The 23,310-nt window shown below is 43.3% G+C and overlaps 1 protein-coding gene across 2 annotated transcripts; it reads right to left on the bottom strand.

The window, feature by feature from the left end:
- Window positions 1-2,387: 2,387 nt before the first annotated feature.
- On the bottom strand, window positions 2,388-22,820 carry FRZB (frizzled related protein). Of its 2 annotated transcripts, XM_075430337.1 has the most exons (6): window positions 22,367-22,820; window positions 12,234-12,281; window positions 7,069-7,134; window positions 5,302-5,506; window positions 5,001-5,064; window positions 2,388-3,443 (listed from the first exon to the last, which is right to left on the bottom strand). In XM_075430337.1, the coding sequence occupies exons 1-6, from the start codon at window positions 22,818-22,820 to the stop codon at window positions 3,333-3,335; spliced, it is 948 nt and encodes a 315-aa protein (XP_075286452.1). In that variant the 3' UTR covers window positions 2,388-3,332. The 2 variants fall into 2 exon arrangements, with proteins under 2 accessions (XP_075286452.1, XP_075286453.1); XM_075430338.1 differs by lacking the exon at window positions 12,234-12,281 and having other exon boundaries at window positions 22,367-22,783.
- Between the last annotated feature and the right edge of the window lie 490 nt (window positions 22,821-23,310).

Below are 23,310 nucleotides of genomic sequence, written 5' to 3'. Positions count from 1 at the left end.
TTCTCTCTGGACTAATATAACCCAGATGTGGGAAAGGCATGGTTTTAATCAATCATTCTATACATCCCATGACACTTGGTCACACATGCACACGTAGGTATGTGCATCACCCAGTAAAATAACCACGTTGTACACAATTAATAAGCTGGCTGCCGCACGCCATTTTGTTTGCCCTCCTTTTAAAGGATTTTAGTGCTACCTCCAAACAAACTAGTTCTGCAAACAGAAAGTCTTTGCATTTGCAAGTGAAACAAGGAAATACTCTTAATGATTATAGAGCACTCTTTCCATAGCTACAAAGGTTTTCATAATAGATTGGGCATGATCCTCAAGTAGTTTCACTGCAGGCAAAAAGGGAAGATTAAAAGCTATATACTGTCTCTATACTGTTACAAAAAAAGCTTGGAAACAGGGGAAACCAGTGTTCCCTCCAGCACGCAGATGGCCATTTCGAAGGGATGCACCACCAAAGCCCATACTAGAAGCTACAACACAGCCCGTGGCCGAGCTATGCCACTTTACAGTCATTCAAGTCTTTTTTCCTGAAGCAAGTGATAGAGCCAGGCCACGTGGTGAAAATGGAGCCCTGCACAAACTGCAGGGTCACTTACTAACATCACACTGAACAGCACAGGATATGAAATAAACAGCTGCTTTTTATCACTGGTGGAACCCGACTTTGGATGTTGCTATCACTGCAGCAAGCAGAAGCTGATTTGCCTCCAGACTGTATTCCTCCAGTATTAAGGACTTGAAGATGATCAGAAACTAGTTCTCATCAATTAATGAAGTAGACCTACTCCTTTTCTTTGTCTCCATACAGCATTATTTTTCCTTTGACCCTAGCTACAGGGATTACAAGATGAAGCAAGAGTATCTCACTTTCAGAGATGAATGGAGCAGATGATGGACTGGAAGCAGGACTTCTACGAACAATTTGAGTATTAACACTACATGTCAGCAGACAGAGACCTGCTTTGAGCACAGGACTGGGGTGATAGTGAGGGGAAGCACAAGGCAAAGCTCAACAAAACTTGGGGAAGACAAAAAAAAGCATTTTCACACCATACTCTAATTCTAAATTACATGAGAGGTTAGGTGACTCTCAAACTGAGACCTAATCAAGGAAGGTGTAAAACTACAAACTTCTTTGCTTTCTTCAGAAGGCTATGAGGGTGGCAACAGGATGACAGTAGGAAAGATTACTCAGAAGTTTGGGTTTCGTGGCTATCTGTGCAAAAGATTTTCTTTCTCCTATTAACTGCCTGCTATTCACAGATTTCTTAAAAAAAAATAAAAGTCCAAAGCCTAATAATTAAATATGATTCACAATGGGCTTCATAGGACTTGCTACTTCATGATGATGTCCACCTTGCCATGCCTACTGCTACCACCACACGCAGAGATCTGCTAGCTGGTACTGAGGCTGGAAAACACAGGAAGCAGGTGACAGAGTAAATGAGAACACAAGCACCAGACAACAATGTCCAAAATATACCAGGGCAATGTTTTCAAATGGGAATAGCTTTATTGCTATTGTTTAAATGATGATGATTATTATTCTAATTCAGCTTCCTCTTTGAAAGTCCTTCCACAGCTTCAAAGCCAGCCCATGCAGTACTCTGAGTAAACAGTGAACTAGCTGGAGGATCAACATACCACTGGTAGCTTTCATAGCCAACCCTTCCCCTAAATTTTCCCCTTTAGTTTTCATTAAAAACAAAAAATATGACTGTTGCAGGAAACAGTTCTATGTTTCTACTTACTTGGTATCCAGTCCAATGGAAAACCTGCCCTGAGACCTCTGATTATTAACTGAAATCTTAAAATAGCACTATTATAAATATTCCCAATGTTGTGGTTTGGCCCCGGCCACAACAAAGGAGCACGTGGCTTCTCTATTGTCCCTCCCCCTGGTGGGGTGGAGAGGAGAATAGGAAGAAATAGGCAAAATTATGGTATCGAATACCCCGTGTCTTTGGCCAGTTTGGGTCAGCTGGTCAGCTGTGTCCCCTCCTGGCTTCTGATGAAAATTAACCCTATTCAGGCTGAACCCAGGACACCCAAATATTTTTGTGTTTATGTACCATCATCATATTTTCAAACTACCTAACAATGCAACACTGTTTTCTTAACAAAAGGCAGCCCTAATGCACTTAAGACAATACTGACAGCTGAAAACACAACAGCCATGTGCATCTTAAGTAGAGTGGGTTTCCCTCTGTAGACTACAGCAAAGAGGACTGTTATTTTATGTATGCTATTTTAATTTCTTTTGAGCATGAAAGAATAGAAAAACAATTTCAAATATGTCAGCACTATCTGCAAAGAATTCTATAAAAGCATAAAAATTAAGGTTTTTTTGCTTTTTATATTTTCAACGGTAATATAAAAAAAATACGACATCGGTTCAAATGTCAGATAAGGTCTGTGTCGACAACTACAATTTTTTCTATTGGACATATTTTACTGAGCATCAAACATTTATTCATGTAGGCACAGATTTAATAATAACACCACAAAATCAAAAGCATAAAGTGCAGACCTGTACTAAGAAACAGGCCTGGTAGGTCAGTCTACTCCTACAACGCAGCAAAGAAAAGAAAGAAAAGGGGAAAAAACCCCGCCGCTGTAAGAGAAGTGTATTACAACTTATGTCCTGTGGTAACAGAACTACATAACCTTTCCTGCAAGGTCCAGAGCACTGGAAAACCCAGGTCCCCTGTCTACAAGCACACCATGTTTGTCGCAGGAAATATTTTAAGTTAGACTTTGGCTTACACAAGTGGTTTATTTATAAGAAAACAAAGGTGTACTGATTAAAACAGTTTTCAACATCATTTCTTCATATATTTCAGAATTATATTTCAGAATAAAAAATTACTGACTTAAAAACAGGTAATGACCTCCTCCCGACACTAAGTTTCAGCAAAGTGACCAAGAAAGAGTAAAAGGGGGAAGCCAGTGTGAGTCATGACTTTAAGCGATGGTCTTTGCCAGATCTCATTCCTGCTTCCATAAGAATTTTCTCCCTAAGAAGATTTGGGAGATAAAATGGTAAATTGAACATGCCCTTGTCTTTCTCCATGTCATAAGGGCAGTTTTCTACAGTTCTTAGTAACAGAAAAAATATATGTACTTCCAGAGCTTGCAGACATCTGAAAAAAAACAGGCAGAAAACAAGAGGGAGAATAAAAACTAATATAAGCTAAAACATTATTTTGTAGTAAACAATAGAATATAACGTGCAATAGTGCAATTTCTCCTTTGCTGCTCCAACAATGAAGTCTTGGTAGATAGTCCACTCTATGTCAGTGTACAGCGTCCCACATCTAACTACGTGCTTGTCGGGCACTGCTGGGTTTGCTGGGCTTTGGAGCTAAGTTGCTGTGTCCAGGCTCTCCCTTCCCCTTCCCAAGGTGGCGGAGTTTCTGATCCCAGCGCTGCATATTGAAAGGCAAAGAAATTACAAAAGAGATTACAGAAAAAGAAATAAGTAATATGTAAAGCAACCACATGTGTTTACAAACAGCAGCAAAAAAATAAAAGCCATCACTGTTTCCACCATGTTACCTTCCATTGGGCTCAAATGGTGGAATGTGAGGTTATCAGTAAAAGTCACTTTAAATAGAAAACCCATTTCCTGGCTTTCTTGTAGCCTCTGTGAATGAAGGGGCTGACACAAGGCATAACGGCTTCACCAGAAAAGCATCTCGCCTCCCACAAAACAAAATGTAAATGAAGCTATCTGTGCAATCACTGTGGGAAGCAGGATGAAAAGTCAAGTGATTTTTATTAACTTTTTTAAAAAATTACTTTTTAAAATTTTAGTACTGATGACACTTTTGGAAAAGGAGATTGCGATGAGAAGCGGTGGCGATATGGCATGGTCCTCAGCAGCCCCAGGCTGGGCGTGAGGGCAGAGGCAGGGGGTCACGGGCCACAAGAAAATAAGTGAGAAAAATAAGTGAGTTCCCAAAAACACACCAACAAATGATACTGCCACCTGAGAACTGGAACTGAGCAGAAGTCAGCCCACAGCGGTAATGTGGTATTTGCTCTGCGGCACTGGATTTCATAAGGTTCTGCCAAATCAAACAACAACTTGGAATAAGATCCCCATATCTTATCACTCCTGTAATCTCTGTGGATGCGATAAATGTGCACAGAAAAAAACTTGCATTTTTAATCAGAACAGTATTTTCCTGCCAGTCACCATTAAGGCTGTTGAAGAAAGTGTTGAGTGGAAGAGAAGACTGGTTTGCACAGGCACAACCGTTACATCAAATCAATGGCTGAGAAACTGTGTCAAAATAAGAATACTCTGTGCAAAATGACACTCCTAACAATGTCAAAATCACTAATACTTTGAAGTGCATCAAAACATAAAAATGCAATCCTTCCAGAACTTGGAAGGCATTAGAATACATTTAAAGTTGAAAACATTAGAACATATTTTCATATATTGCTTGCAATTGAGCTCATTGTCCAATCTGCTATGCTACGACTTTCTTATCATGTACCTCCCTCATCTAAGCCAGGAAGGTAAATTTAAAATAGTCACTAGTCCACACTATTTGGTTAGAGAACTGTATTTAAAGAATACTAAATCTGAAAAGTATAATTGTGACTTGGTCTGCAAAACATTTGTAAAGCTTTTTATTTTTTTATTTAGTACCACAATCCCAATTAAGCAGATGTGTGTTGCAGAATGCACAGTTTGCCTACAGAGTTAAAACACTCCTACTGTTTGCTTTTTTGAGATGGAGGTTTTGATTGCTGCTACACTGGTGCACTTTGGGGTAATTCAACATATCCCTTTAGTTTATTCAGCATGCATTTTCTAAGTAGTGCAGCAAATAACACACCAGGTTAATTTCTGATACTTGATATTAATTAACTGGGGTCAGCATGTGTATTTTCTTCCCTTATTTTGAAAAGATTAGGTAGATGTTTCATGGTTTCTGCAACAGTTGACATTTGGTGAGATATTTTCTTACCTTTACTTTTTTACCAAGACGATCCTTCCATTTCTCAGCTATGGAGCCTTCCACCAAGAGTAACCTATGCAACGGAGACTACCAGTTACTCCATCAACAGGCACGCAAGCTATACAACACAACACATGCAAGACTAACATCTCTGTGCCTGCAGAGTGCCTTGTCCCTCCTGAATACCATTAAGAAGATGTACATAGAGTCACACCAAGTTCTCCTTAGCTGGTGGCTCTGAAGTTCAGCTTTACAGGCAGGGGAACAAACAACAACAAATATGTTCCACGGACAATGCAGAAAGAGTTACCTGGAGCGCTCCTCGTCTTCATAGCCCATAATGATGTACTCTTCGTTGGTGCTGAGCAGTGGGCACAGGCAGCCAGAGTTCGTGTGAAGGTTTACAGTGTCCTTTGGGATGTTCACCAGGGAAGATTTTAGGATATCCTTTACTTCCACTACTGCAGTGATGTCGTGACATTTAGTCTTCACCTCCTTCACTTTAGCCCGAATGACTGGTAAAAAAGTCAAGAAGAGTATAGTTAGCAGCAGTAGATAATGCAGGTCACCCCCAAGCCCTTCTTGGTGACCACTGGGATTAGCCTTTTGCATGGTGTATTATCAATAGCTTAGCTTAACTCCAGCAATGTCCCTCCCCCAATCTCTTCATTACTTCATCCTCCACCACGAGGGTCCAGACAGCTCATTATATCTCACAGTAGTATGGTCACAACCAGGAGTTACCTGTTGGATTTGCATCCTTTTCAAGTTGGGCTTAATTTTTAGCAACCCCCCTTCTTCGCCCTTTCCAGTTTGAACATATTTATTTAACTCCCGAGCTGTAAATGCTCCCTCTTTGACTATATGCAGTACAGATGAGTGAATTAAATTCGTCACTCTCAACCTATTGTGAAATGTGAATGTGCATTAAAACTTCTCATATCACTGCTTCTATTGGATGACAGGCCCTTATCTTGTTTATTCTCTTTCCAGTGACCTAGCACCAATCTGCTCTGTTCTTTATTAACTCCAAACGCTCCTGATCTTGACCTGGTGACCCATCTAACTGTTTCTTCCCTCACCCTTTCTTTTTGCCATAAGTTGCATAGGAGGAAAAGTTGACTGTCCAAGGCAATGTTTTTTTGATTTCCTCATGGCAATCAGTGAACTGATACCACATGCAAATGCAAAGCTAATCCAGAGGTCATGTTCTAGAGAATACCACCTCTTTCACAGCTTGCAAACACAAGTCCCTTTCCACTACAAATAGCAGATTCTCAATTTCTTCTAACCTATGTGCAAAAAGTAATACGGAAGAAACAAAACCAAGGACTTCTTACATCTCTATTCACATGCACTGCCCATAAAGACAATCGGCCAGCATGTTTTGCAGCCACATTAAAAACTGCTGCCAACAATTGATAGCTGTTATGCATTTAACATGTACAACTTACCCCAAGAGATCCACTTCCTTAAAACCTCTTTAAGATTTCCTTAAAAACTCTTTAAGAAAAGTAACAGCCTGGACCTCTGATATGCCTGAAGACCAGGACAATCCAGACAAGACAGGACATAATACGGACTCCATGCACTTTCACAGGTATTACTGACAGCATAACACAGCTTGCAGAGATGCTTACTGCAGGCTTTGATATGTGAGAAGGAAACAACCTAGTATGCCTGTTAGATCCCATGGTGAGTTTGTGGGCATGGAGGTTAGTAAAAACATCCTTTCCTGTGAAAGGATCAGAGCTGGGAATCAAAGAGGCAGTTCACGCATAGCACGCATGTCATTTTTGTCACATCACTTTTCACACTAAAGAAGTGCACAAACCCAAGATGCCTGCGCTGACACTGAAATAACACTCAACGTCAATAAAGACACTCGTACACTAACACATTAAGCTAATCCCTTCCATCCTTCTAATTTGGAAATGTTTCAGGCCACATCTTCCTTCTGTAATAAGTACCAGTGGATTAACCATCAGTAATTGGGCCCATAGTCTTTTTTAATGAAAAAATTTCCCCTTACTTTAGCCTGAAAAATGCTAGGAGCTGGCCATGCAGCTGTCCTTACCGTAGTTATAATTGTTGCGTAGATAGGTCTTCTGGGTAGCTTTTACAGGCTTGCATTTGCAGCGCTCTAGAAGACAGAAACTTTTGTTTAGAAAGAAAAGAGTGTATGTTCAGTGACAATCTCATGCCTAATGAGAACTGCACTGAATTAACTTGTTTATTACAGGCATGTGAAATTTCAAAACCCACAGGGTATTCCTGGTCTGCTCTGCTGGAAGATGTTGTGGAACCCTCCATGAGATCTCAAAGGTTTCTACCAGAAAACTTGGCATGCTGAAATTTAAAAAACAAAACAAAACACAACAAAACTACTACAACCAACTAACCCCACAAGAACAAAGACACAAGGACCTGGAGTCTGAAGTGACAAGATCTTCCATTATAAGCCAATTCAAGGTTTAATCTTGGTTTCTTCTATGCTTGCAAGTGCTGTGATTCCATATCCTTACAATGCCATTCTCTCTTCTGTACTACATTACTGAATGCCCTCCCTTCTGCACCTTTAATCATACAGACCATAATACAGACACAGAAAGAAAATACTATGACAGAGCATGGTTTAACATTTGATTGGAGACTACACATCTCAGCTCTGTTTAACATATTGGGATATGCTGGCTAGCATGCATTCACCATACGAAATATGATTTTTATGGCTAATTCTCAATGTACAATCCATATCTAGAACTGCACCAGAAGATTTCTTACAGTGGCACAGCCCCTTTACACCTAAAGATGCCTAAGAGCTACAGCCAACAGATGAAGCATGTTGGAGGGCAGTGGGACCAAGCAGCATGTAGCTCTCTGCTTCTGAACGCTTCTGGGACGGTCCCAACAAAATGAAACTCCAACCATGTTTCTTCAGCAGTGTCTGGTAGGAGATTTAAGATATTAAGTTTAAAATTAAGAGGCTGAAGGGTCTTGACTACTGCAAGTGCTTAGTGTTACCTTTGATCTTGCTCTGGACTCTCCCTCTAATTAATAAAGCCAGTCTTGAGCAAATGGTCTTTGACTGAACTGTACATTAGTCTTTACCAGACTTGGCTGGTCTGTTGAACTTCGTGCTCTACACAGGACTAACCTAGATGGATATTTTAGAGCACTAAATGGAGAATATTAAGCACTGGCACATTTGCATTTGATTTTACCAATCCTGTAACAAAACAAACCAAAAAAGGCATTTCAAACATAGGGCTAGTGGAGCTGCCTGGAAAGGCTACCGCCAATCCTCCTGATAAATTTATGCTGGGGATCATCAGACCTGAGTATAATTTAAGCCCATGCCACACATGTGGAATTCAGACACCTTTCTGTCTGAGTTTGCTGTGTAAAATTATGACCCACAACTTCAGGTTAATCACCACAGGGAAATTATTAGCCCTTATAGCACTAAGGATCCCCTTCAAAAGACAACAGAAATGAGCATCGTCACAGCAGCATTTCCAGTGGTGCAGCTGCCAGACAGGTGGGAACCACAACAGAGGTAAAAGCTCTTTCATTAGTGCCTGGGGAGTGCTGGGGCTGAAGCTCCAGATCTGCGTGCTCATTAACACCACTGATATTTCACAGCTGGTTGTTCCAATGCAAATATTTACTTATTGCAAGCTAGTGTGTAACTGGAGTTTGGAGGAGTCGTATAGTCAAGCGCAGCTGACTGATAGCTCCCCCACCAAGGCCACTGCTGCAGCCACTGCAAACAGCAGGTCCCAGGATAACATATATGTGGTCATCTATTTTGACATGTGACTTGACATTTAAGTGTAAGTAGACTTCATGCAGCCTATTTCTACACACCACTGTTCTAAAGTAACAATGCATTTAGCTAGTAACTAAGTTAAATCCAACGTGAAAAAGAACTTTGATTTGCTACATAAGACTTTTGCATTTAAAAAAAAAGAAGAGATGGCATCATATGCTTATGGACTTATCAAATCTTTGTTTATTTTGTACTGAAAGAATTTTTGTAGTTGAAAATACAAAAAAAAATACAAGAAAGAAGAGAACATTTCACAAGAGGATATTGTTTCCTTGAATATCAAACACATCCTCAGGAATCTATATATAGAGTCCTACAGACTTCAGCTTTTGTATGAGACTGTGTTAAAATAATAAATTCAGAAAAAGGAAGTGATTTTTGACTTTTCTTCTGCCTGTGGGAGCTCACATATACTTTAGGTCAAATCATGGCCCATTTTGCAAGCTGCCTCGAAACAGCCATAAAAGATGTGCTCCTATGACCCAGGCTCATGCAGGCATCTCAGCATTCATGTCCAACAAGTCGTACACTTTTATGTTCTGCTGCTCTACAGTGCTTTGCTGTGTGGCACAAGTGGAATAAAATAGTCTAAATTACAAGACAAGAATACATGGCCTCATATTTCCCTCAATTTTAAGACAGCATTGGATTATTTTCTTGTATTGATTTGAACAACATATTTTATTGATTTGATGAATATATTTTATTAGTCTTGTTCTAGACCTGCCCATGTTCTTAATGATGGGTATCTCCTAGTCGCCCTACTGCTTTTCAAAGTTTCACTTCAAAGAACTTTACAAAATGCTGCATTATTTCTAACTACTCTTTAGAGATACAGAAAGTAACAGAGTCACTTGCCAAGGACAGCTATAAAGTCAGTCGCAGAGCTAGAACCAAATCCTCTCTCCCAACTCCTGCTACAGTGACTTTCAAAGGAAGCACAGCATGAGTATTAAAGAACCCATATGTTACTCATGCACATTTCTTGCAAAGCTGAGCTTTCCCTACGGAGTGGGAATACCCACAAAAGATGGCTATAAAAACATTCTGCATCTCTTGATGCTGAGGGAAAGTCCCATCTTACATGACAGTCTCTTCTGAAGCTGCCAGAATTACCAGAAGATCTCAGAGACCACGACAACATCATATCCCAAGCACCGAAACAGACAAAGAGGTTCACAGCAATTCTAACTCTGTCATTAAATATTATTTTTTAATACAAGTCAACATAGGACTAACAAAAGCTCAACACCTAAACTTTTGAAAACTTCTCCCTATATAAACACAAAAACAAAGGGACTACATGGGAAAAGGATTTTCTGCACGTCACTACCAAGAAACGTGCCCTCTTAAGTATACATGCATGCACAGTCTAAAACTTGGCTGTAATAGTGATTAGTATAAGCACTCAAACCTGGCAAATGCTTCCCTTATAAAATAAGGATTAAAAAAAACCTCAAAACACGCTTGGAAAACTTCTAAGTGACTTGAAAAGCATCTGATGAAGCAGACAACAATGTAGTTTACTGTCCAACAATGTAGTTTGCTGCCCCCACCCCCACCCCCCCAACCGTTGCAGACTCAGAGGGAAGGTTCTGCCAGTGGACACTGCCAGGGATAAAAGGTGCCTCGAAGAGGGGTAATACACGAGTATTGCTCACCGCACCCATGCACAGCAGCACATGCAATACGCTCCAGAAACCACAGAGCTGGGTCCAGGATTTTTAAAAACACATCAGGTTGTTACTTGCAAAAAAAAAAAATCTATTTACAATGGCAAAATTACAAATTTACTGAACATATAAATACAGCAATTATGAAACACAGCCTTTTAGGTGGCTGAACTGTGTTTGTCAGTTGAAACAGGTGCAGCACATTGAACCAGAAATCATGTTTGTACAGCAAAAAGCAATAAAAATATTACCCTTCCTTTTCATCAGGTCTTTTTCTGCACATCTTCACCCTGTTTTTTGGATTGGATTTTTTTAGGTCTCATATTGCTTTCACTAGTCGAAAAGCACCATGACAGCAACAGTATAAATGAATCTTACTATTTTCTCTTCCGCTGCAGGGCTGCTTACCGGTATTACATGCAGTCTGCATCCCTAAGGACAGGCAGTGCTGAAGATATGTTTAATATTTCTGATACAAGGTGACACTGAAGGTATCCAACGTACCTTTCATACTCAAAGTGAAGTTTGTATGCTTTTTGTACAGTCACTGTAGAGCATGCAATCCACTTTCTCAATGCCACACAATTGAAAACGACTTAAAAACTAAGATACTAACATTAGTAATAAAAATCTTTAGAAAGTCTTTCAGACACAGTCCCATGCTCAAGGCAATTTTAATATGAAACTTCTGGGGCTTACTTCTGTTGGGTTTTTCTAATTGCAGCTGGCTTTCTAAAGGACGTGCACAGTGATTTAAATAACATTTTGCACCTGCATAGCTACTTTCACATTGTGACCAACTGATCACATTTTAAAAATGTACTATAAGGTGGGCATTGTTAATACCTTTTACAGTTTGGTCAGAGATTAATGCTGAAGTTATCCAATTTTATGTAGGTATCTAATTTTGTGTTTCACAACCATACTTACATGTTTATATTATATTATTATATTAACAAACTGAGCATCAGTGTACACTGTAGCTCATCAGTCCTTCTGGAGAAGGAAAGACACGATGGCCAACACTAGGTTTCCAAGTGTCATCTTTTTGACAAAGGCCTAAGAGCAAAACACCTGAAGGAATCGTAACAAAATTCAAGGAAACCTATAGTCATTGGCTTCCTTGAGCAACAAACTCACTTTTCTGTAACCTATTAGCTACCAACGTGGGCTTTATTTCTTTGCATTGCCTATGCCAAGTGGTAACACTCAAAGGGTTTTACTCAATTCCAGCAAAACCAAACCAAACCAAAAATAAAAGCAATAGGAGATCTGCTGGAATAAAACCAGTCTCAGAAGGTCTCAGCCTCAACCGCTTCAGGGTAACTGGAGTTTTGCCATTATCTACACAGAGGTCAGAATTTAATTTGCAAACTTTGAAGTCAGAACAGTTTTCCCCAGTGAAAATCCATTTAAATGATCACTCTCATATTCAAGACAAAACCTTTCATGAAATCAGCACAGCCCTTTTGATTTGATGGAAATTTTGCCCTGACAAAAGCAGACGAGACGAGTGCTAAAAGACGCACTAAAACGTTAATTGAGTTGTCTGCTGAGAGCTCCACAGGCTGACCAGCCCTAAATCCCAACTGCCCACGGGATACAAAAGCACGATCTACAGGACTCCCAGAGAAGACAGGGTTTTTAAACATCACTTAGTACATCCCTTACTTAATCAAGTATCAAAAGGATTTGAAAGACTATAGCTTATTTACAGCTTTATAAAAGTGTACTCACCAATGCTGGTGCCTCTGCAGTTGCCATTATTAGAATCCATAGGGAAATCTGGCACAGATTCGTAAAATACGTGAAGAAATGTTAGTATGTTTAATATTGGATTATATCAATACACCAAACCTTACAATATTTCTCCTTCTCTAATATTTAGTACATTAAAACTTAATAACTTAATTAACTAACAGGTTGTAAAGTTCTACAGGCCAGCCTGTTAAGTTGACACGATTTCTTATCTGAACTTCACCCGAATCTGGCACACCATGTTAAATGCTGAAGCCGATGAAAGATTCCATTTCTACTGGTGCACAGGCTGGCAGGTTTAGGACAAGGATGTAAATTTACAGCATAAACTTGCGAGCATCTACAAAAAGTACATGCACTATTTGCATTTAATTAGGTGATGAAGGAGAAAATACTTTTGGTTTATTTTTTTTGGTTACTGAGGAAATCAATCCAACCAACTACAATCCTATTGTTGAAGCAAATGCCAAAGAAAATGTTTTAGGCTCTGACCTTCCCCTCAGTTTAAAAACATACTGATTATTTTAAAGGACAGATAAGGAACAGAAGGGAAAAAAGGCACTATGCTAGAAGAACTGCTTTTAGACACATTTGTAAGTGAAATGTGTCCCACTTTAGTAAAATGCATTATTTCAAACCTCTTCTTTATTAAATCACACAATTTAATGGTTTTATACATATACTTAAATCATGAAAAACAAGTATGTTAATGTGTATGATGTCATACAAGTTAGGGAAAAAATAAATGCAATAGAAACAAGACTCAGGAGAGAGGCAGTATACTTTATTAGAATGACATGTAAAATGGAAAAACAAATGAGCTTTCAAATAAAAAGCCCAAATGTTTACACAGCTTTTTCAACTCTGGAAGCTGGTATCATATATTACCTTTCTTACGTCCTTACATCATCATAGACACAACATTGCTTTCACAATATAGAACAAATACAACAAAAACTCCTCTCCTGCAGCTGAAGCTGGAAGGATCTGGCTGCAATACAGCCTAGGACGCTGATGATATTCTGAGTAGGTATTAAATTTTAAGGTTTGGGGCCATTATTTAATCACAAGTTCTGTAAATATGTATTTAAAATACTTAGTTAAGCTTCTAATTTGGCCATCTTCCTTTTTTTTTTAAAAAAAATCTCCACCTTAATGCATATTTGTACTTCTCACAGCAACATGAAACTTCCTTTACATAAATGGGGATATGGCTAAATGATAGTCAGGGCAAGAGTAAACCTGAAAAACAACTAATTCCCTTACATAGTAATTAATGTCACAAAATTGAGACTTCAGGAGTAACGATTCCTATCAATGTAAAGAGCAAAGGGTATAGAAAATAGCACAGAAGGATTGAACAGCTGCCCTTTTACATCCGACATCGCTAGTAAAAATAACACCCATTTTCTTCCAACGGAAGTTTCAAACTACCACAGTAACTTAGTTTATAGAACAAACCTAACATTTTCACTGCTTTTTTTCTTCAGTTTTGGTTGGTCTTCAGTTATCATGCACTTTCACAGCAGCTGTAAGACCTCTCCATGCTGCCTTGTAACAAGTCAGACTACACATGTCAATTCACAGAATCACAGAACGTTAGGGGTTGGAAGGGACCTGTGTGGATCATCAAGTCCAACACCCCCGTGCCGAAGCAGCGTCGCCTACAGCAGGCTGCACAGGATCTTGTCCAGGTGGGTCTTGAATATCTCCAGAGAAGGAGATTCCACAACCTCCCTGGGCAGCCTGTTCCAGTGCTCCGTCACCCTCAGAGGGAAGAAGTTCTTCCTCATGTTCAGATGGAACTTCCTATGCTTCAGTTTGCGTCCGTTGCCCCTTGTCCTGTTGCTGTGCACCACTGAAAAGAGTCTGGTCCCATCCTCTTGACACCCACCCTTGAGATATTTATAAACATTTATTAGGTCCCCTCTCAGCCTTTTCTTCTTCAGGCTGAACAAGCCCAGCTCCCTCAGCCTCTCCTCATAGGAGAGATGCTCCAGTCCCCTCATCATTCTCGTAGCACTATTCTTATTTACGTGTTTTACTTTGATTATTCATCTGAGCTATTCTCAAATTTTACAAAAGCTGTGGTTATAAGGTGGTAATTAGAGATCGTGACCTCTACCAATAGTATACGGAAAAAAAAAATAAAGAGGTCTTCATAAAATTTTAATTAATTTTACACCGTATCAAGTGCCTTCATGTATTCCAGGACAGGATGAATGAGAAATTAAAATGGTCTCCCTCTTACAAATGGTTAAGTAAGAGGATGATCACCTTTCTTCTCATTCACCCTCTCTTGAGGCAACCCTCTGTTGTCTGCTTCATTTCACCAGTGCTTTGCTTTACACCTGCAACTCCTTCTGATGCGGTAACAGCATAGAGAACGCTTGGGTTTACAGTCTGATAACCCTCCCATCTGCTCCTATGGCAGACAGATATCTGCAAAACCTCCCAACCACCAACTACGGAGAGGTTGCTCTGCCTCTCCGTATGCCTAACACTAGCCTGAGATGTTTCACCACTCTCTGGGCATTCAAGACCCCTACAGAGGAAGTTCTCCAGATTCACTGTCCCTCTCATTCAGTTGCGCTGGCCAACTTCTCAGGTTGCCTGCAAGGCCGGCCGGCTTTGCACATGCCCAAGGCAATTCTTTCTGGTGTTTCACGTGGCCCAGCAAGTTACAATTCCTATCAAAACAGGTACTTCAGTTATGAATGAAGGGATGGTTCATTCACACCTCCAAAGCACATTCCCTGCGCCAACAAAACCATCACTGGCTGCAGAAAAAATTTTCATCAGCAGAGGCATCAAGGGAAGTATCAGGTTAAACGCTTACCATCTTTACATCCATAGAACATGGAAGGAAAAAGAAGCTCTGAAGTGCACTTGCCCTTACTAAATCAAGGGCTGATCTAAGCAGTCACGACTTCATGCTGTTTGAGCAAACCAAGTCCAATTCACTCTGGAATTACAAGTAAACACAGAGCCCAGTGAGCGGTTTGCAGCCTTCGCTGACACCACTTGAGGGTAAGATGCTCATGTGTATTAGCTTGAAGTAACCATCTTCAAACGCACACCGATGCAAGGAGGGCTGGTAAACAACCAATATGCCCAATATAAACCTGGTCCTGCAAACAAACACAGAACTAAACTGCTTTCCACCAGGTGTTCCCTTCCACTCCTAAGTATACAACTTGTTTTATTTTTATCAAATTACAATGCACCACAAACTCAACCCATTTCCTAATTCTGCATTCATTTGCCAGGTCCCTTGTTCCACCCCAAACCAGCGGTTGTGGGGTATCTGATGAAGCAGCTGGCTATGCAGCAAGAGTAATTAAGATGTGTGCAGAGCAGCTATTAATTGAAATACCTCACACTTCTGCACCTGCGTGAAGGCTGTGGTGCTCAGCACGTTGTGCTCTCCAATTGTGGTCAGAGCACAGTGTCTATCAATGAGCAAAGGAGGAGTAAACTGGTACCAATATGTCCCTTCATGATTCATTTCCCTACTTGTGAGGGCTTAGGCCAGGCAAGTATTGACCTTGCCTTGATGCTGACCTTTCCCGGTGCACTCGTGCTTACTTAGGGATGAGCAGTTTCTACTGATGAAGAGTAGTGTGGGCTTGTGGAGGTGACCAGAGACCTCCACCACTGTACAACACATCTTGGGATCCTTGCCCCAGTCAAGCTCATACTGCCTGGTCCCTTCTCATTTAGCAGGGAACCACTTGGGAAAAAGGGTCTGGGCCAGCCCTGCCACCAGCCACTCACAAGATCTGAGGTGGGCATGAGCAACCATGATATCCCATCCCCTGACCCCAGCAGTCTCACGGGCAGAGACCTCTCTCCATAAGGAGATGCACACTGCTTAGACCTCCAACCTTAATGTAGACAGGGGGGGGAAAAAAAAGCAAAGCTGTATTTAAAAATAAACAACTGACTTCCTCCTGTTCCACTTCTCTTCTAAGGTGACCTCTCTGCCAAGTTTTGTCTACACAAAACAATCTTTTTGAAAGAAATATCTGTCAGTGATGATTAGCAGGCTTGCCAAAGAGGAAATATTATCCAGAGCTCCAATCCAAATGCTTCCTGCTAAATTTTGTTTAAGATCAGGGGAAAAAAAATCCAAACTTATTTTCCCAATAAGCCATTTTAATTAATTGCCTTTCAGAGGGATGTTATATATAATAAAACCCAAACCACTAACAAGGAAAGCAGAATAAAGGCCACTTGCGTAGTAAGTGTACAAAGCAACAATGCCTGAATCGCAGATTTGAATACGAGGTTTGGGAAAAGGAAGCAAGTCGGTAAAACACAGTTTTGAGCAAGCACTTTACTTTTGTCACAGTTTAAATAAATAAAAAAAAAAAAAAAAAAAAAAGGCAGAGGAAAGAGCCAAAAGTAACCTGATCCTGATTATCACTACAATTAAAGAACATGGCCCAGCTATTCCTGAAGCCATTCCAGGCACCCTGCTCCAAAGAACAAAACCACAGTGAGTGGTTGCTGCTTGGGCTCTTTCTTCAGATGGAGACATCTCTGCGCCCCATTGATTAAGAAACCTTCAAATATGCATGAATTCAGCCTTTGTAATCTACTTCAGGTCTTAATACAGAGAGGATCTTTGCTAATCTGATTGCAAAAACATGCACAGCAAAGCAAAGTAATAGGAAAATTGATCCTCATTAAAATTTGATACAGTTCAGTTCGGCTCCAAGTGGCAAAGCAGCCTGCAACATGGCAACACGGCTGCTCCACATAACCGATTACTCCACATAACGAACCCTGCTGGGTTTTGATGACATTTAATGGCCTAGGTCTTGAGTTGATGCTTAGACTGTAAAAGGCATTCTAGGGGACTCAGCCTACAAAGGCAGGCAAACTGAAGCGACAGTATGACACCACCGATTGTATCATCATTAATAAGGTTTAAATACTTTCCCCATCGTCTTTAAGGCTAGAAGCTTGCAGTGATTTTCTTCTTTAACCAAGAAACGAGGCTGCTTCTGAGTTTTGAGCAAATACCTGACACAAATGTCAACTTTAAAATGACAACCTGGGCATGACTACTCGTCTGTGGTACAATCTGAAATGCTCTCCTAAACCACCGTGTATTTCGGCTACTATAAGGAGAGCTATGCAAACTCTAAGTCAGAGCTTGGAAACCACTGTTTTGGAAATGAAGTTAATAACACATGAAAAACAAGCATGGGAAATGTCTCCTTCACTTTTAAGCATACAAAGCCAAACTCACACGCTGGATTACTATGAATTCATCTAGGCAGACAGGCAGGCACGGAGGACTTGGGCCTGCATGGGGAAATCATGGGTTCATATAAGATTTAAGAAAATACATCTCTATCACTTGAGTAATCTTTAATTTTCTTACATGTTTAAGAGATGGCATTTTTTTTTAAGAGATTCAGAGTTCTCCTCAGCCATCTTGTGATAACAACACAAAACGGTTTGGACATTAATTACACATGGTTGATATCTTGTGATGTTGCTTCCCTTTTCTCCAATACCTCATTAACAACCCTACATGCCTTCAAGCTGCTTTTCTATCTAAATAAGATATGGTGAGACAGACCCAGCTGACAGATCTGTCCTTCAGTATGCATGGTATCCATCATATTGCTCTGGTTGTATTGCCAGTTCCCTCTTCAAAGCAGGAATATACACATCACTTGAGACATAAACACTCTGCCAGACAGTAGCAGCCAAGCACAGGTGCTGAAGCACTTTTTTGAGTCAGCATCTCAACACCAGCAATGACTGTGGTCAAGGTGGTCATTCATTGTGTGTAAAATTAAAGACAGGTCCCGGCATTGAAATTTTAGATTCAAGACAGTTTTTGTCTATCTGCACTTCTTGCTGCTTCACAGGCTGAAGAAGATTTGATAGGACCCCGAATGAAGGAAGCAGATAACCTGACAGATGTGAGCAAGAGTCAGCATATGCACACAGAGGCTTAAATACATGGAGCATGTGAATGCGACCTCCTGCCTACACAAGACAGCTTGTATCCGGGTCTGTGAGCAGAACTGCTTTCACCCCCAAAAAGCAAAGGACTGAGATGCAGGATAAAAGCCATAGGATACAGGAGACACTAGCATATACTAATTTCTCATCTGGGATGTTAACATAGCACCAAGAGGCTTTTTCATCCTCCATCCTAGACCGTGATTTGTTGGATCCTCCACAAAAAGCCTAAATATTCAGTGTCACACCTGCCCCCAGAACACCCACACCATGCCTAGAGCATCCCTTTGCTGCCTGGGTGCAAAGGAACCCAGATGTTTCCCAAAGATAATGAAAAATCAAGAAAGATCTGCTTCCCACATGACATTTGTTTGAAAGTGGTCCCTGTAACTTGAGGAACTACAGATCTCCAAATCAGCAGTGTGGTACAGCAGCTCACACTCAGGTTTTGAAGACCAGCACGAGCCCCGGTGGTCTGCAGAGTTTTTCCTCAAGCCCTAACCAAGGCGCTTCTACTGTTCTTATCTGCCTTCTCCATCATAGACATAGTAGCGCCTATTGCATCGCTTCAACGCATCAGCAGCTCTGAAGAACATCAGGAATAAGACAAAAATACCTCCCTTGATCCTGCAAAGAGGAAGCCTCTAAATCATCCTTACCACCTTGGTTGCACACGGAAAAAGGTCCTAGATGTCTGTGGAGGACCTGTGCCTCAGTAACCTAAAGTGAACTTCTTACTGGGATTTGCCACAGATTTTACCAACCACAGTTACTCCACGTTTTGCAACAGCCACCGTCTACTAGGCATGGGGAATACAACTGACATGAGAGAAATTTCTCATCTTTTGCTGCAATGTCAGCCAAAAACCCTCAAGTGAACTTCAAATGATCTTCAATTTGGCATCACTGAAATGACAGTCAAGTCCAACTACTTTAACGGTGACAGGGAATTTTTGCGAGCATCTATGTAAGGTCTTCCTGGCCACAGAAGAGCAGATGACAACTGATCCATCATGTTAACCCACTGCACTCTCCTGCAGGCGACACAAGCTGGAGAGAGTGCATCCTAAGGGTGAGAAAAGCCCTTGCATCCAGATGAACCAGGCACTCAGAAAGATGTACAGTCTAATATTGTAAAAGGAATGGAAATTGGGCTTCCTGAACCTCATTCCTGCAGCAAGCACAAACATCTGACCACATCATGCTTCAGGCTGCTGCCATGTAGAAGGGACTAGCAAAATGCATTAATCCTCACCAGTAATAACGCAGAGACCACGAAAGGAAAGGGAACAGTAGAATCCTGTAAATTTGCAGGTAGCAAAAAACGAAAGAAAAATCAAGATTTCACTTCTGAAGAATAAAAAAATTCCCTCTCCTACAACAGAAGCCTATAAAAAATGGATTTATGTTACTGCCTGCCTTACTAGATGTAGTTTACAGACAGCACAAGGGGCGGGAGTACTTAGCAGATAAAATAACAGCAGGTACTCTGCATGGTCCCCCTTAGGCAGTTGGTTAGTTGTGTCTCCTACTTGGCTGCAATCCCTTCATTTGGAGAATTGAATTTGGAAGTGTTCACCTTACCTCTTCCTAGAACAGGAATCCTTCACTCTGCATTCTAAAGAAGTAGTTTTATTCCCTCAAGAAGGATTCTTTCAGTCTGATACATAATGCATTAGTTCAAAATTTTCAGCCCAGAAATGTGAATGTCATCGGGTTCTCATTCACTGAAAGAGAGTTTTCATGGATCCGGCCCTCTAATCCCTCAAAGAGGTTATTGTACTGCTGGGGTCCTCAGAAATAGGTAACTCGGGGGCAATTTTAGCCAAACTGCCTCCCTCCAGATTTGAATGCCTTTGCTTTCAAATTGCTGCAGATCTGCCAAGCCCCATTCAGTTTGGAGCCATTTTTAAGGTGGTTTTGAAAGCATCTCAATGCTGCAGAGAAAGGCGCTTGGTGTTCAAAACTGCATTTCCTCAAACCATCCCAGCAGGTCTGTAGCCCACAGAGAGCAGCAGCAGCCAGGGAGCTGCAGGCAAAAACAGATGGTTGGTTCATGGGCTGGGGACAACTGTGGGGGGGAGGAAGGACAGAAAGGTGAGAGGGGAGCCATTAGAAGCATTAGAGAGTAGTAGTAACAACCGGAGATACCAGGGTATGGTCATTAGAGAGTAATAGTAACAACCGGAGATATCAGGGTATGGTCACTGAGCTGAGATTTCAAAAGGTGGAGAGGGTAACTGAATGGAGTCAGAGAAGGAGCAGGGTTAGTCTGGCCTACAAATAAATGCGGAGGAGTGGAGAGAGCAGCTCACCCAGGAAGGCTGAGCTGGGCAGAACAGTCAGGAAACCGAAGCATGAGATGTTGTTGGGAGAGGAATTACAGCATCTGGCATTGCTAGCAATGGGATACATAAAGCATTTGGTAACGGGACAGAAGCACAGTCAAATACTGTGCTGAGCATAGCATAAAAAACCCAAAACTTTCGTTCACAGGCCACTGCTGGGGGAGAATGGAGAGGTGGGGTCTGCTGCCCATCAGCAAGATGCCACAACCTGGTGTTGCAGCTGCAGGCACCGAAGGAGCTGGGTGGCAGCACAACGAGCCCATGGGGCTCTGCTCTCCTGATCCTGTGATGGAGACATCTGGCAGACTCACTGACACAGCAGCTTTGCAGCGAGGAAACATAGCTTGGTTCCACCACCAGCAAACGAGACAGAAACTGTGGTCATTTCGTAAAGGTCAGCACTCACTCATGATAACCATCCACTGGCTTGCTTCCATTTCCTACTCAATAGCTCCTTCAATTTAATATTTCTGTGGTGCTCATCTTGCCACGCTGGACCTGCGCCCTGCTAACTCCAGCCCAAAGGCAGCCGTTGACAGGAGCGCACCTTTAACAGAGCAGAGCCCCTGAGCAACAGCAGGTTTCACAGAATGGTTTGGGTTGGAAGGGAGCTTGAAGATCATCCAGTTCTAATGACCCTGCCATGGACAGGGACACCTTCCACTAGACCAGGTTGCTCGAAGCCCCATCCAACCTGGCCTTGAACACTACGAGGGAGGGGGCAGCTACAGCTTCTCTGAACAACTTGTTCCAGCACCTCACTATCCTCAAGGTTCCACCCTCAAGGTCTGTGGCATCATGGTGGCCCAAGCGGTCAGATGTCTCCACTTGACCACCCGGAGATGCTCCTGCTTCTTCGGTACCCCCTCAGACAGCAGCCGGTCACCCAGCACCAGCTGTCCCATGGGACCAGTGAGTGCAGCTGGTGAAACAGGGTACAGTGAGAAAGCTGAGGGGCTCCAACAGCCCCTTGGAGGCTGTGGGGTTCGGGTACCATCAGAACTGTGCTGCTTCAGTGCCGGAGGCAGCCCTCAGCTCGCTTGGGGATGACAGGAATGGAATGCAGTGGAAGGCTGTACCATTGCTGCGCTCCTCTCCTGACCGCAACTCGTGAGCTCTGGGACCTGACAGGGGGCCTGTGCAGAAATGGAGCGTTCGGCACCAGCCGCAGAGACGAGTCTGTCTTCTGCCCTTCGGCTGGCGCGGGAGGCGGCCAGGGAGACCGCAGCCCCCCAGCTCCGGCCCGGGGCTCTGCTGGGCACGGCTCTTGCCTCACAATCCACTGGCTAGGCCCCGGGGGGCGATGGCCTCGGTGGTATGGGAGCAGCCTGCTTGGGAAGAGCGAGCGCCTAGGGACACGCAATGAGAGGCAGTATGTCTCTCCCGGGCGGCGCTGCCTTCTCAGCACCTCCGCCGCCGACGGAACGCCGAGCCGGGGTGTTTCCCACATTAGAAACGTTGCCGGTTCGCGTGAAGCGAGGGTTGTCGCTCCCGGTTTTTAAGCGCTCCCCAGCGCGACGGCAGGGCTGTCAATTGTCACATCCCCCCTTTCCCAACAGCAAAACTTTTCCAGCAGCGACACGGCCGATAACGGCGGAGAAAAGATAAGAAAAAAGTGGAGGGAAAGGAAAGAGGCTGAAGAGAACGGTCCGAAGGAGCGGCGAAAAGGCAGGGCTCCCTGGGGCGGGCTCCCCTCCCCGCCCGCCGGCGCCCATTGTCCGGGCGGGCGGGCGGCGCGGAGCGTCCCCGGCCCCGTCCCGGTGCCCGCGCACCTACCGGCGCCCTCGGCAGTGACGATGGCCTCGGGGGAGATGCAGACGCCGCGGTCGTAGAGCGGCAGCTCGTCGCAGGCCAGGCTCTCGGGCCAGGCGTGGCGGTAGCGGATGAGCACGGGCTCGCAGCCGGCGCGGGCGCGCTCGCAGACGGACTTGCAGGGCTTGATGGGCTCGTGCTGGAAGTCGATGGTGCAGATGGGCGCGTACATGGCGCAGAGGAAGAAGAGGAGGTCGGGGCTGCAGTTGGTGCCCAGCAGCCCCTCGAACTGCTCCATGGCCAGCACAGCGTTGGCCTGCGTGCTGTGGTGCAGGTGGTTCGGCATCTTGGTCATGTTCCATGGCAGCGACTTGCACAGCGGGATGCGCACCGGCTCGCAGGCCGCCGACCGCCCCGCCGGCGCCCGCCCCAGCACCAGCAGCCCGGCCAGGGCCAGCACCATCAGCCCCCGCCACATGCCCCCGCCGCGCCGCGCCGGGCCGAGCGGCGAGACCTCGGCGTAGGTGCCGGCTCCTCCGGCAGCTCCGACCGCTCCCGGCCCCTCCGCGCCTCCCGCCGGGCGGGATGGGGCGCGTGGCGCCGCGCGGCCCGCCTCCCCCCCTCCTCCCGCCGGCCGGCGCCCCGCTCCGCCCCGAAGTTTGGCCCCGAACAAAGGAGAGTCCCGGCGGGGTGCAGCCGCGCCTCGCTCCGGGGAGGACAACGGGAGGTTTCTTTTCTGTGTTGAAAGAAGAAAAGAAAAAAAAAAAACCAAACCCCAAGAAAAATTCTTTCCCTCGCTTGGAAAGAAATAGAAAGCATTGCTGTGAATGCAGACTCAATGCATTCATTTCAGATCAGTCTCCTGGAGATATATTCGTATATTATTTGGGAAATGCCTATTTTTAAAGCACGCTACCCTGCACAGTGCAATGCTCGAGAAGGAGGTGCTTATGCAGAAAGAGCCCTGA

This window comes from Opisthocomus hoazin, chromosome 9, assembly GCF_030867145.1.
Source record: "Opisthocomus hoazin isolate bOpiHoa1 chromosome 9, bOpiHoa1.hap1, whole genome shotgun sequence".
In the NCBI taxonomy this organism is placed as follows: Eukaryota; Metazoa; Chordata; class Aves; order Opisthocomiformes; family Opisthocomidae; genus Opisthocomus; species Opisthocomus hoazin.
This window is presented reverse-complemented; position numbering and strand designations above follow the sequence as displayed.

Excerpts from the sequence above, each read along its gene's own strand:
- FRZB (XM_075430337.1), bottom strand. The coding sequence starts at position 22,820 with ATGTGGCGGGGGCTGATGGTGCTGGCCCTGGCCGGGCTGCTGGTGCTG. Across the intron at positions 12,282-22,366 it reads CGTCACTGCCGAGGGCGCCG|ATTTCCCTATGGATTCTAAT; the intron begins GTAGGTGCGCGG and ends AATCTGTGCCAG. Across the intron at positions 5,065-5,301 it reads GAAGACGAGGAGCGCTCCAG|GTTACTCTTGGTGGAAGGCT; the intron begins GTAACTCTTTCT and ends TCCGTTGCATAG.